The 14,511-nt window shown below is 41.6% G+C and overlaps 1 protein-coding gene across 3 annotated transcripts in view; it reads right to left on the bottom strand.

The window, feature by feature from the left end:
- Window positions 1-215: 215 nt before the first annotated feature.
- Window positions 216-14,511, bottom strand: part of phf3 (PHD finger protein 3) — a 31,188-nt gene continuing 16,892 nt past the window's right edge. For all 3 annotated transcript variants that reach the window (XM_088610153.1, XM_088610152.1, XM_088610151.1), the window contains 11 exons: window positions 13,445-13,586; window positions 12,006-12,144; window positions 11,599-11,755; window positions 11,076-11,192; window positions 10,664-10,792; window positions 10,425-10,554; window positions 8,698-8,896; window positions 7,094-7,241; window positions 5,993-6,082; window positions 3,429-3,624; window positions 216-2,926 (listed from right to left, as the gene is read on the bottom strand). In XM_088610153.1, coding sequence (XP_088466279.1) covers window positions 801-2,926; window positions 3,429-3,624; window positions 5,993-6,082; window positions 7,094-7,241; window positions 8,698-8,896; window positions 10,425-10,554; window positions 10,664-10,792; window positions 11,076-11,192; window positions 11,599-11,755; window positions 12,006-12,144; window positions 13,445-13,586 — 3,573 coding nt within the window. In that variant the 3' untranslated portion in view covers window positions 216-800. The remainder of the gene's footprint in view (window positions 2,927-3,428; window positions 3,625-5,992; window positions 6,083-7,093; window positions 7,242-8,697; window positions 8,897-10,424; window positions 10,555-10,663; window positions 10,793-11,075; window positions 11,193-11,598; window positions 11,756-12,005; window positions 12,145-13,444; window positions 13,587-14,511) is intronic.

Raw genomic sequence — 14,511 nt, 5'->3', positions numbered from 1 at the left:
TACACCCCAGTATGTCCTAGGCACAGAACATTCTCAACAGTTTCTTGGCATCATTTCTTACCAGGAGTTTTTGGTTCTTTCTATGGAAAGTACACTTTCTTAACATTCAAAAGTAATCTTAGGTCTTCTACAGACTACAAATTTATACTGACTGCAACTCACCCCGAAGTGCAAGAAAATACTGTATGTACAGAACAAATCTACACAAAACATCATTATGGACAAATATTTAAAAAAACATTTATTTTAGTGAAGAAATTAAAAAAAATTGATACCCAAGACCAACAATGCTGCTAAAAAGATTTTTAAAAGTCATTTTTCCTTGACCTTACAAACTTCATTACATTGAAAAAAAATGCACTGATTTTATGATGAAAATACTTATTTAATTCCAAGTATGTTTGCCATCTGAAGTAGCTTCATGCAATGTGACTGGTTTCACCAACAGCATGGAGTAGTATCTTTTAAAACAAAAAAAAAAACTCAAAACTCGAGTTCTAATTACAGTCGTACAACATACGAAACGGAAACAGAAGGATCCAAACCAGAAATGTACAACCACTTTTTTCTGTTAAATTTAAAACCCAACCAACTCAAAAGATATGAATATATCTTGTCAGTAATAAAAAAGGCATCTTATATATTAGCTTTAACATATTAAAAAGCTCAACTACTGAAGTATTACTGGTTCTGTTTCTAAAGATAAAATTAAGAAGAGTTTCAGCGGGTGTGTAAATGCAATCTGATACCGATAGAAACAACTATGCACATTAAGAAGATGGCGCCATGAAAACAAGCCATCATAAATGTTTATCGTCTTTTGATTTCTCTTTCGGGGACTTCACCCCTTTCTCGCACTCGTAGTCTTTCTTGTGCCTGTCCCGTTCCCGGTTCTTCTCCCGATCCGCGTCGTGCCGGCCGCCACGCTCCCCGCTCTGCTGCCGGTCCCGGTGCCGCTCCGCTCGGCCGTGCTCCGCGCCGTGACTCGGGTGTCTGTCCCGGTGCCGCTCTTCGTGGCTCCTGTGGTGCTCCCTGCTCTTCTCCTCTCTGCTGTGGCTTCTCTCCCGGTGCCCGCCTTGCTCCGAGTGATGCTCCCAGTGTTTTCCCCTGTCCCTCTCGTGCTCCCTTCCTTTCCTCTCGTGATGAGATTCGCTGTAGAACCTCTGCCGGCCCTGTTGACTGCCATGGTCTCTCTTGTAAGCGTCATCGGAATAATGGGGCTGCCTGTCCCAGTGATCGCTGTAGCGTCTTTCCGGGCCCTTGTCCTCCTTTGAAGGCAGCGGCTTCCCAGACCCCCCGTACCTTGGCGGCTCATATGGAGGTGCCGGTCCGGGAAGTAGGTGCCGTGGTGGGAAACCAGGCAGAGGAGGGCCAGCTCCGGGCCAAGATGCACCGTGATTCGGGCCCTCTGGTTCTGGCTGGTGAAACATGGGAGGGGCAGCTCTTGGAAAGCTGAAATTGGGTGGCATCGGCTGGAGCCGTGGCTGGAACTGAGGCACTGAGTTGTTTTGTCCCGGGAAACCTGGTGCTGGTATGGAGTGGTACTGGAATTCGGGACCACTGGCATGAAGCGGAGGGAAGCTGGACGGTGGAGGTGCAGGCCCTCCTTGAGGGAACACCCCTACAGGAGGACCCTGGGGGTGACCCTGCACAGGCATGTTCAGATCAGCACCCTTAGCAAAAGATGGGGCTGTGCTTTTATTCTGAACTTCCTCTTGCCGTGTGAGGGCTTGCTGATATGAATAGCCCTGCGGTGTTCCCACCGCACGAGCTGATGAACACTGAATGTCAGTATTCAGCACTGGAACGTTAAATACAGGGGTATGTTCTCGAGGACTAGATTTACCTATAGAACCAGAATGTACATTTTCTGCCTTGAAACTAACTTCTTTTTCTTGAGCATTTCTATGTCCATCATCATCATTAAAGCTTTGCTTTTGGGACAAGTATGGGGCAGGGCTGCTTTTCAAGATTCTTCCCACAGTCTGTCTGGGGTCCTTCACCGAACCGGAAAACACTGAGGATTTTGAGACAGTGGGCTGTTGTTCCTCAGCAGACGCACTAGACACAGCTGGGGAAACTGAACTGATGTTGCAGATTTTTTCAGTAGCCGATGATCCTTCGCTTTTCAGTTGGGCTTTATGCAATTCTTCTTTCTGTGCATCTACCTTATTTTCTGACAAGGTGTCTTCCTCTTTAACTGCTTGAGCTGTGGGCAAGTTAGCAAGGAATGCCTCTGTAGAAACATCTGGCGGTTTGTCTTTCAGAGAAACGGAAGAAGGACCACTAGACGGCTCCACACCTGAAGAATCATTAGCTGTACACTTGTCATTTGGATTAGACTGCTGCTCTATTGTAACAATTTTGGCTTCTTTCTTTTTTACAATAAATCGATCTAATTTAGGACCATTTGAAGATGGGTTTTTGCTTGCTATATTTTCTGAAGAAGCTCCATCACCTGTGGTCTCTTTCTCTGGTGCCTTTTCTGTTGTACCCAGTAAGCTCTGGATAATATCCATGGGCAATGGTTTGCTTGCCAGATCAAGAGTGGAAGGCTGGTTATCCCAACCAACCAGAACACCGGGAAGGAACCGCAATGGTTTTGGAGGCTCCTGTACGTTGCTTTCCACCACTATAGGAGCTTCTTCATGTTGCTGCTTTTCATCTTCGGCCTCATCCTGACCAGACTGCTGAGCTTTCCCAAGATGCTTTGGTGCGACTACTTTCAGGGGGTTGAAGAAGTCATTTTGTTCATCAGGGCCATCTTCACTTTCATTTGGTAAATCTACCTTGGTCCTTTTCTCTGGCAAAAACCTACTTGAAGAACTTTCAGAAACATCTACTGGTAGGACAACTCCAAAGTCCCTCTTGACCCTCTGTCGAATTATTAGTCCTAGAAGAAGGTTTGGACGTTTGGCTTCTAAACCTGAGAGGTTACAAACAAAAATAAAACATACACATTCATAAATAAAACCGGGAATATTGCATAGGAAGCGATGAATTAAAAAAGACTTTAAAAAGTCTTTTAAAAAAAATATCTAAAAACAATCTAAAAAGCCTGCGCAAAGGTCAAGAGGAGAAATAGTTGGGTGATGGGTGAAGTCTTCTGATGGGGTAGCATGTCAGTGTGGTGGATACTGCCAGCACTAGGGTCCTGGGGGCAATTAAAAACTGAGGCATCTGTTCCCCTGTGTTCGTGCAGGTTTCAGAAAGGTGCCCTGGTTTTCTTCTGTCTCTTAAAGAATTCGGGTTAAGACTGAGTTGGTACTATAAATGAAGTGTTTCAGGAAAGGAGGGGTGCCCCCAGTACAACCACCTGGACATGGAACTCCAGAAAAAGAAAGGGACAAGCTCAATGGGCAGAATGGTCTCCACTCGGTAGCCCCCCTCATATTTAGAAAAACAGAAGTAAAAATATTGTCCCTTACCTGGACCATCAAAAGGTACAAGATGATGGGGGATTTTTTCTGAAGACCCCAAGGGAATGAGGTACATATCTTTAACCTGCTTCATGTTGTTGGCTACAACACCATAACGCTTGCGGCTGCTGAAGTAGGCATACAGCAGCGTGTAGGAGATCTCATCTTCTTCTGTCCCCGGGGAGAACCGAATCAGACACACCTCCTGGAAGAGTCCACATTTCCACAGATCACTCCACAGATTAACACATACCTACTGTGCAGGAAAGACATCTGAGAAACCCCCTGGGGTGTTCCGTATTCTCACCCATGAGAGAACAAAGACTTCAAATCTTCTCAATAAAGGATGATGACCTGATTGTGTATAACACAAATGCATAAGCTATATTTGAATTATTTAATTAACAAAATGACCCTTCGATTTGATAACTGGTAGCATCTCTTTGAGCAATGATGACTTCAACTAGATTTTTCCTTCAATAATTACACTCACAATTCAGGTTTTAGATTTTCTGGTCCATTTGCCTTTCAGAACAACTTCAAGTTGGTGACATTTAAGAGCCTCCTTGCATGATTAGCTCGTGGCAAGCCATGACATGTCAATGGGGATTAAACCTAGACTTCGACTTAGCCAGTCAAAAATGCAAAATTTCTTTTTTAGACATCTGTTGCAGATCTGTTTACACATTGTCTTGCTGCATGACCCACTTTCAGCTCAGCTTCAGTTGACGGACACATTATTCCTCCAGAATTTGCAAACACAACGATAGATTAATGGCAAAGTAGCCCAGAACCATGATACTCCTACCACTTGAGAGAGTCCGGATGACATTGTTCTGGCGGAAGGCAGCTGTGGCCCGCAACCTTCAGAGGGTGCTGCAGTTACAGCCAATCTGCCACTAGAAGTAATTACTAAGGCCTTTAATTACTTGTAAATAGCTACACCAGGGGTTGACAAACTTAATTACTGGATAATTGATAGAAATTCACACTCTCACATGGGTACAATTAGGTTATTGTTTGATTTTAAAGGACATGCATGGTGCTTGTGATGATTGGAGTCTTTGAGTGTTGACTTTGTTCATGCTTGAGAGTAGGGTAGACCCCTGCAGTGGAATGGGATCCCAGGGGACCCAACCTAACGGCTGTGAGTCCAGGACATTTTGACTCTTTTGCAGCCAGGCATGAAATAAACACTCTTTTGCAGGCTAGAGAGGGTGGTTAGATATCAAGGGGTGCGGGATAATTTGGGATCATTAACTTTCATAACCATAATGATTAGGTACCGAGAAAGACACGTACTTTGGAATGGGTGCACTGAAAGCACACAGCTATCAGCTAACCTTCATCTGCCAGTAACAAATCACAAAACTCCAACTGCTATGATGTGATGCAACACATACACACACGGGGTTTTCAGAATTTCAACACAGCACGAGTGGCCTGATGTTTGCATTGCAGAATCTAGCGCAGAAAGTACAGGTTAGCAACACTTTTTATTCATGGCAACTTGAAGTCAGCTAATTGAAAGATTTAGATTGCTTTTGTTCATCTGTGTTTTGAGTTAACCAGCTTTTACATAGCAAATGACCAAAAAAGCATTTCTGAGAGCTATAAATGATTATTAAAAGGCATTAACAGTGCTCCTTATCTAAATATTGCCTTATTTGTGGCTTCCTGTGCTTTGTGGCAAGATAAACCTTAAAATACTGAAATATTCCTAAAAAAATGAGTTAGGGAGTTGAACAGTGCATGGAGGGCTCTAGGATAGCAACTGTCAGAGAACTATTTTCTCAACTACAGTATATTTCTCACTGTGGCCAAAAAAAAACAACTTCTGACTTGTTTTTCAAGAGAACATTCTTTCAGTAGTCTTGCTGCTCATCCAGACGTTCTTTGGCGAACTTGAGACAGGTGGCACAGTTCATTTTAGAGAGTTAAGATTTCTTCTTGGTTATATTGTACTATGAAAAGCACTACTGTTCAATCTCTTCCTGATGGTAGAGCCACGAACAGTGACACTGGCCACACAGAAAGGTCCTTTAAAATCCTGTTTTATATTGGCATGACTTGTTTCCACTTACCTGCATGGTAAAGGCCAAACTCACTAGTTTTCTCACCATCATATAGAACAGGCTTTACCCAGTACCTCTTGTTACCCAATTATATAACCACCTGATTCTAATTACCCCCCTTAAATGTGCTAAATAAACTAGGGGTTCACACATTTCAGATACAAAATTTATAATTATTCATTTGTTTTCTACTTCATATACCATTGCCTTTCATTAAATTGGTAAATATAAACCCTTTCAGTTATTTAAGAAAAGACTGGTATAAATTAAACAAGGGGAATTGTAAGCGATTTGTAATTCTCATAAATTACATTCAAGATTCAGAAGTTTTTTCTGCACTGTAGCGGATGACTTCTGTTATTCCTTCACTGTTGGTAAAAATAAATCTAGGCAATCACAGCAAATCCTACAGCAACATGAGAGGCTGTAAAGGGACTCCTACTCACAAATGGAGGGAATGATAACTCATTGCTGGACCCTATTGTAAAGTTTACTTACTTTTGTTCCTGAGGCACGAATCTTTTCCACATAATCCCACACTGTCTGAGGTGATATCCTCCCACCAACCTGAATGCTATCTGGCAGGTCCTATAAGTAAAAACATTGAAGGCAATATTAAGGTCTCATTGCTACAGGGTGGCCAATTCAACATATTATGTGTTAATGTTTCAGGAGACTGGATACGCCCTGATCAGCCCACAGCTCTTGCACAGATATCAAATATGGAAGTCTTGCAAATAACAGAAGATTTATACTCCCCTATCTACAAAGTTACTTTTTATCATTTAAATATTTGTAATGTGGCTCACAAAATACACGTATTAGAAATATATCACCTTCTAACAATGTGAAGGTATCTTAAACATACAAATATACATTATACTGCTTGCCCCAATAAACTGGAATGGCAAAGTGATGAATTTATAAGGTGTTAAGTCTTCCCACAACCATGAATACACCTCTGTCATCCACATCCTGGTCCCCATGACCCAGGGAGTCTAAACGTCCATCACCAATGCAATGTTCATGGATCCTGTTAATAACTGTTTTCAGATGGATTTTGCAGCTACTGTCTGAAGTCAATTATATAACTGCATAAGACTAATCCAGACTCTTGGATGCTATTCACTTCTGTGAGTACTGTAACAGACATCAATGTGCGCTACAATTGATATTTGTTTTGTAGCATTTGAAAAGCAGTGTCTCTGTGACATCTGAAGAGGTTTGCAACAGATTATTTGGAATTCCATCTTAAAGCTTACAAAGTTCTTGATTATACTTGCCACTGGATAACCTTTGCATTTCTGTTTGGGACGAAGGCTTTACTCTCAAAAGTGTATGTATAACGAGTTTCCCTAACCACACAGTATGGAACTTTTGGCAAGGAGTAAAACACTTTGGCAACATTTTGAATTTGCAGTTCTAGGTATTTCTTTTCATGCTTCAATGCTAGTGAAGAACATGTTAGACTACTATCCATATTATGTGTAAATCACAAAAATGAATAGATGTTTAATACCCTTTCTCATGCAGTTTCCTTTTTGGAACAGAACATACACATTTGGTTCTAATAGGCTAAAGCAAAAACCTCAGGCTAACCTCAGTTAGGTGGTCCAAAATGCCTGATACTGGATAAGCCTTAGTTACAAACTTCGCTACAGAAGGCATGTTGATGAACCCTTTCCAAAGAGACTCCAAACGAGAGAGGAATGTGGCTTCATCCTCTCCACTGCTGGGAGCTTCAGATCTGGAAAACATAGTCAGAACACTGAGATCATGGATAAAAAAGTGAAATCTTTTAAATCCTAATTACTATGCTTTCACACTCACATATCAGGGTTTACTTAATCACAACACCAGCAGCTGCGTTTAGTAGATTGGTTATAGCATAAATGTCACATTCATCACACATTTTCAGACAATGCAATACAATGAATCAAAATTAGAACATGTGCAGTGGAACTTTATAATCTTACAAACAGCTCTGATTTATAAAATCCAAGTCATACTTTTCAACAGCCCTCAGTGTAGTCTGTTTATTTTATGTGCTGTGGCAGACTCAAGCTGAATATGCAGTTTAAGAAAAACAGGCAGTTCATTGTCTTTCCAGCTGACAGGCTGTAAAACTAAGTATATAGTTATACTGCACATCTGTTGCTTCATCAGCTATAACTGAAAAGGAACCACTTTGTGTCAGTGCAGATTTTATAAACTGAACATGCAAAGCTAACATTTCTGGTAAAAAAAAGTCTGGCACATCTTGATTGCACAGGAGCTTTTTAACGTTTTCCCATAAATGTGGATTATCTATTTTTATCAAAACAAAGTCATCTAGTGACTACCTTTTTTATGTGTCAATTACACTATTTTCAACTATTGTAGCACTTTTAAGCATTGAAGGTGTTCTTTTTTTGTTGTTCAGGATCACAGAATCTGCAGTAGACTTTTTTGATATTTTGACTCTTTTTAAATGAAGCCAAGTGCTGACCAGTGTTTTCCAAACACATTAATAGCCATACTGCAAGATGAAAAAGTTTATCACCACCTGTGTGTACTGGATATTTATTTGATTCACCTTTACTTTATTCTGTTTTAATAAAGTATTTCAACTAGCCTTTCAACCTAGTTGGGCCTCACTTGTCTGTCACTTTGTAGGCATTGCAGAAAGTACACAGACTCCAAATGTATGATATTATCAAGGGATCTGCACTAAAAAGTCGACCGATTCATCTATCTATGTATTTTCGAACCGCTTTAACCAATACAGGGTCGCAGAGGAGCTGGAGCCTATCCCAGCAAGCAAAAGGCACATTCTGGACAGGATGCCACTCCATCCCAGGCCACATGATCAATTTGAAATGTCATTCTTAAATAAGAGGGCAGCCTCTTCTTGGACAATGTCCATGAGGTCTATGAAAATGTGAATGGAGACCTACTCTGACTTAAGCTTTTGAGGTCTTGCCTTACACATTCTTCTGTTGTCTTCTTCAAGTGAGTCGAGGTTAGGATTTCTTTTTTTTTTGGATTCGGTGTTAAGGTCACGAAATGCAACATTTCAAGAAACCAAACTAGCAATCATTCTGCTACAGTTTGATTATTAGCCTTGTTATAAGAAATTGCACTCCAGATCTTCATTAAAATGCAGTTCACATAAACTTCCTGTAGGTTTAAAAATCATTTTTCAAGGCATTATGAAATCTCACCTCCCCTCAGAGGAGAAAGAGACCCTGGAAGTCAGGGATTTATTCTCCTCTAAGTCACCGAAGGCCAGAGTGTCAGGCTGAGCAGAGGTTGTTGTTTCGACTGGTGTTTCTCCCTCAGCACTGGACTGCCTCCGGATCACAGTGGTGGCCACCTTCACTACCTTAGTACTCGCATCCTCAACAGGTGGAGCCATTCGACCTGCAAGTGAAGCAAAACACACATACTCATGTCCCCCTTCAAAGCCTGGAGGATCATACATTTAGTGAACAAAAAACAGAAACACAAATGTAATGTCAGTTAACAGAGGAGATGGACCACTGTGTGCAGCAAATACAGCCTGTAATTCCACGTCTGCCATTCTTCCACAAGAACCAGCTCATGCCTGATTGATGGAGGTGGAAGACCTTGTCCCAGGCACTGTTCAAGGATATCTCATAATTGCTCTACTGACCAAGAAAGCAATGATATACGGTAACATTAATGTCACTGTCATCAAACTAGTGGGCATCCCAAAAGACACCCCTCTCGACAGGAAGGAAATACAGCAACATGGGGAGACAATGATCACTCAGTACAACTGAGCAGCGATTAGCATTTACCGCCAGAACCCTTCACTTTTGGAAACAAGTTACCAGAGCTGTAGAGTTCTTTAGATAGGGACCTTAAGCACTTTTGAGAGACAACGTGGTGAAGGATGAATTATCTGACCAAATCGCATTTTTCCCCACTGCTTGTGTTCTTTGTACCACTGGACATATAAACGTGCACTGCCTGGTGTTATAAACATTTTCTGCCCTGCAACTCTACTATGTCATCCTGCTCTCTGGGGTTGTTAATTAAACTAGCTGCTCACACCCAAGGTTGAAATTTGCAGTCCATTGATCTGCAGCTTCTTGCCTGCTTTGCCTTGCCCTTCCAATCAGTGCACATATATCACAATTCTGAAGCGTATGCTGCCAAGCTCTGCTGTCCCCAACTGATGATTTCTTTCCTGGTAGCTCCATGTGGGGTTACATGACCTCAGACAGCTGCTCGGGAAATATCAACAAGTAGAGCTGTCTAGGGCATTGAAGCTCCTGCCAAACACACCCCAAAAACCACCCCTCTTCCGATGACACCAGGATCTTCATCATGACTCTAAGCACGCTGGGATGTTATTCGCTCAATTAACACAAGCTACATCAGTATGGAAACCCTTGCTGTAATTGTGATTGTAATTGTAATCCATGTAATTGTTGTCCCTCGTTTAGCCAGGAGTTTTCATTTTCATTACCTATCAAATATGGTGGATTATGGCTGTCCAGGCCCATGAGTGAATGCTCACTAAAAATAAGTTATTAAAACTGAGGTCAGAACCACTATTGTGGCTTTCTCTAGGATCAGACACTAATTTACAGTATTACAAAGAAAGAAATTCGAAAGCCCTTTTTTTTCTTCAGCTGGTATAAACACTGCCACAGCTGTTTTGTCAGACAGGACAAACAAGAACTATGCTTTAAGCTTTTAAAACACCAACATAGATAGCCACTGGGTTATAGCTGCTTATTGTATTATACACTATGTCTTTCTGAACTGAATGTTTCAATTAATATAGACTTCTGGACAAGAGAGTGTTTTCAGCAATGCTATATTGACCAAACTTTACAATTTGCAAATTCACAAAAAAGAACCACATGTACAATACTACCTAAAACAAACAACAAGCAGACAAGAAGAACAAAATCACCTGTACAGATCTTGCAATTGAGGTCAAAAAGGTGTCTCTTGTGCTGGTTTGTTGTGTCTTTGCTAATCTCCGATTCCTCCTCTTCAGGAACATCCACAGGCTCTTCAGCGGGTTTGGGTACAGGCTCTGGCTGAACATCCATACAGAAACAGAACAGAAGCTTGAAGGTTAATTCATTACCAATTGTGGGGCTTTCTAGAAATGCATTCACTGCGGTCAGGAACAACACACAGCCTTACCTCCACCTCCATCGCTTCTGGCTCTTTCACGGGCTCCTGGTTTTCAATTTCGATTTCTCCTTTGTGAGTGATTTTAGTGATCGGCCGCCTCTCTGCCTCCCGCTGCTCCTTTTCAATCATTTCAATTGTCTGAGGAAACAAAGAAAAGCCAACTACAATGTTATAAAAACAGGTTCACCCTTCAGATTTTGTCTAGAACTCGGGCACGGCTGATAAATGTGCTCTGGAGCTGCTCAGGGCACTTGGAAACGTGAGACCAGACCCTCGGTGCTGAACTGGGAGGGACAACAGAATCTCAGTAAAGGCAGGTAAGATTGTGAGCTGTCTGAGTTTTTGTTCATTCTGCAACTCGTTTAATCTAATTCTAGCCTCTCATGGAGAAGGGGACCAGAAGAACACAAGCCATCCTTACATGTCGATTCTCTCTTTGTCGCCAGGCAGCCAGCTCTTTCGATGCAAGTTCCTCAGGACTCATCCGGATCAAATGGTCTGGAGTGATTTCCCCTTTGAGAACACGCTTGAATAACACCTAGAATATCCAAGATCAGCAAGAACTATGAGTTACTGTGCAGGGACTCTCCAACATGGGGCATCATTCTCCTTCTATCACGGACTCTTATTTTTACATATACAAATCTGTCCTGCAGAGTGGAAGAAAAATGTATAATCTAATAAGAACTTCAGACAGAGAACCTTTGAAAAAATTAAACTAGAGACAAATATTTTTTAGCACTGAATTAAAATGCATTGCAAATACTAATGGAGGTTTTTGTTATGTTCCCTTAAAAGGCCTGAGTGGCAAAAGACAAGTATAAAGCGCTTTAAATCCATATGAAATATACATCTTATTATTTTCTAATGCACATGCAATATGTATTTTGGCACTAACCCAAGCTGTTCACCTTCAGTCATTCCATCAGACAAGTTCAACTTACGTTGTTTTTTGCATCTTTAAGGTTAAACATCAGGCTGCGGTATTTGCTTTTATACTTGGAGTCAGTGTCTCGGAAGAAAGCAAAAAGTTCCTTCTCCGTTTTCAGGGCAACCCTCGCAGCTCTTTCTGCTGAAACCTTCATGTCAGATTCGCTGAGTCTGCAAACAAGTTCAGCAATTCATATATGCCTTTAACCAAGAACACTCAGAACCAACTTCACTATGTTTCAAGTGCATACACCTCCTGGAAGTAAATTAGTAATTATCCACACATGGATTACAATAGAACAAGCAGGCAAAAAAACACCTGTGTCTTTTGGATGTGCCCTTATAGTGTTAAATTATAAATACTTCCACATTTTTTCATGAATTCCAAACTGCTGCTGCTGTAGGCTAAATTCAATATTACCTTTTGACAAGGATGTCCTTCAGGGAATCCCGGACATTCTTTCTGATCTGCTCAACTGAGGGTTTTTTGGATGCTGTAGGTGAGGTGACAGGAACCTTTTCAACTTTTGTCTTCTTCATATCCAGTTTCTCATGCATCCCTAAATTTCACAAGATGACAGTTACACCCTGATGACATTACAGAATCAAGACACTGAAAATAGAATTCGGTCTTGTCTTATGCAGAGAAATCTCTTGATCCCACAGTCCCGGTCCTGGAGCACCCCAATCTTCTTGCTTTCAGACATCTCACTCCTTAATTATTGAGGCCAATTTAAACCTTTAAGCCACTGTAATATATTCCTGGACTGTTCTCAGTTTTAAATACACCTTACTGTAGGTGTTGTTCCACCTCATCCGTGTAAATTAAACTTGTGACGTCTTAACAAGGGAAAACTGAAACCTTTATGTAGGGTTGGTGCTAATCCTTTACACGATCTAACACTTCAACAGCTAGAACCAATCTAGAGACAAAATAAGTATCCCATCAAGCTAAGTAATTACCACTTAATCATTAAAAGATAATTTCAGCTGAAACATCCCCAGAGATGGGGATACTTTAAGTGGTGTCTTAAACCTTACCTACAACCTGATTGTAACTCACACCATGTCTGGACAGTAAGAAATCCAGCTGAAATGTTCTATAAAACTTTTACCCTAAGAAAAACAAGCATCCAAAAAAAGACTCATTTTTCATTAACTGGTTGATCAGCAGATCTGATACAGTACTTTGCACTTTTCTCCAGAGCAGACAAACACATACATCACAGTCCTCCATTGCATCCTGTTTTTAAACACAGAAATCACTGTGCTGTAAACAGGGTTGTGCTGTCAGGCAATCGCAGGCACCGCAGTCTCTGCTGGATCTGAGCACCACAGTTCACTCTCACTGGAGTCCTTCGCTAGACAAGCAGCCACCAGCTCAAAGAAAAATCTATTAAACAGGACCTTCCAGGTCCCGCCACCTCAGAAAGACAGGCTCTGCAACTAGGTGTTCTGTCCTTTGACCTAAAGTCCTTCAGCATGCGTGCCCATCGACTAGGCATGTACTGCCACCCAGTTGGTTAGGTGGGGGCACACCTCTATCACACAGGCCCATGCTCAAACCTGGGAACAGGAGAGAGAGGCTTCAGAGCCAGCCCTGACAGGGCAAAGTCATGAGGTGAGGTGCCCAGAATCCATTCTCACAAAATGGACACATTAAAGTAGGGACTCATCTACTCAGAATGCATTTCGGAGACGAGAAACTAGAATGCATAGCAAAAACCCTTGTAAACAAGGGGAGAAAATGCAAATTCCTGGTTCTATCTATGAATAAAATATGACTCCAAGTGCCAGTTACAAGATTTTTTCATTCAACGAGCTCTAATCTTTATATTTGTTAGAAAAACAAGGGCTTACCAGACTTCTGCACAGTGTCCACATGGGTCCTGCTGTCTCCCTGCTTCACTCCTATTGCTTGGCCTGGTTTGTGGTCCAAACTGGAATGTAGTCTTTTGTGCTCCACATCTTTCTGTTCCGACTGCCTTCTTTCTACAGAGTCCTAACATATGATATGAAAGAAGCAATCACAAATATCACAGGTGTTCTAAAAACTGACTGAGTCCACGCTCTTGTGGCTCAAAGCTGTTTTTCTCCCATAATATGAGACTGCTACTGCTTCTAGTGACCTTGGAAAGGACATGAAAAGGTGCCCCCAGAATCAGTGGCTGTACCACAGAGTTCATCTTGCCAATCTTATCACTGATAAGACATCATTGCACAAAAAAATTTCAAATTCTAGATTTTCAAGAACTCCTTCACCTTGCTAACTCAGTGAATATTTAAAACTAATAGAACACAAATTGAATCTAAGGAAAATCATTTTAAAAGCTATGCTAGTGATGAGGAAAGGTAGCCCCTACTTATCCTGGTGTATTATAATGAGCAAACCAACATCACCCCGTTGGACAAAACACATTTCAGATCCTTTGGGAAAACAAGCCATATCCCATTCAAGCTGTTCGGACAGCTGGCAGAGGCGCTGTGCAGTGGGAACGCCGGTATTGTGCCCAGTGATGATAACCGAGGGGGTGTTGTGACAGCAGTTCAGAAGTGCTCATTGTGCTCCCTACACTCTCACAACGTGCTGCTTGTTAAAGAACCAAGTAGTTCTCGCAAATTTTCATACAGACGTCTGAGAACTTGTGTTTAAGCAGCTTATTATATCCAACCACAGATAAACTGGTTATAGCGGCCTTGGCTCCTAAAAAACGTACTTATAACTAAAAATGAACTTTTACAGAACAAAAATGCTCTGCCCACTCACAGCATCCACACTGTTTAGTCCACACCTCAAAATTGTCCATGTTTAAAGATGATCTTTTTAAAGTGAACCTGAATTACAGTAGGACAGTGTTCTAAGTGAACTGTGGCAGCACACACCCGTTGGCCCAGGCCCACCTGACAACGTGCACATAAAACAGTGC

Source organism: Lepisosteus platostomus, chromosome 17 (genome assembly GCF_059453375.1).
Source record: "Lepisosteus platostomus isolate fLepPlt1 chromosome 17, fLepPlt1.hap1, whole genome shotgun sequence".
Classification (NCBI taxonomy): Eukaryota; Metazoa; Chordata; class Actinopteri; order Semionotiformes; family Lepisosteidae; genus Lepisosteus; species Lepisosteus platostomus.
This window is presented reverse-complemented; position numbering and strand designations above follow the sequence as displayed.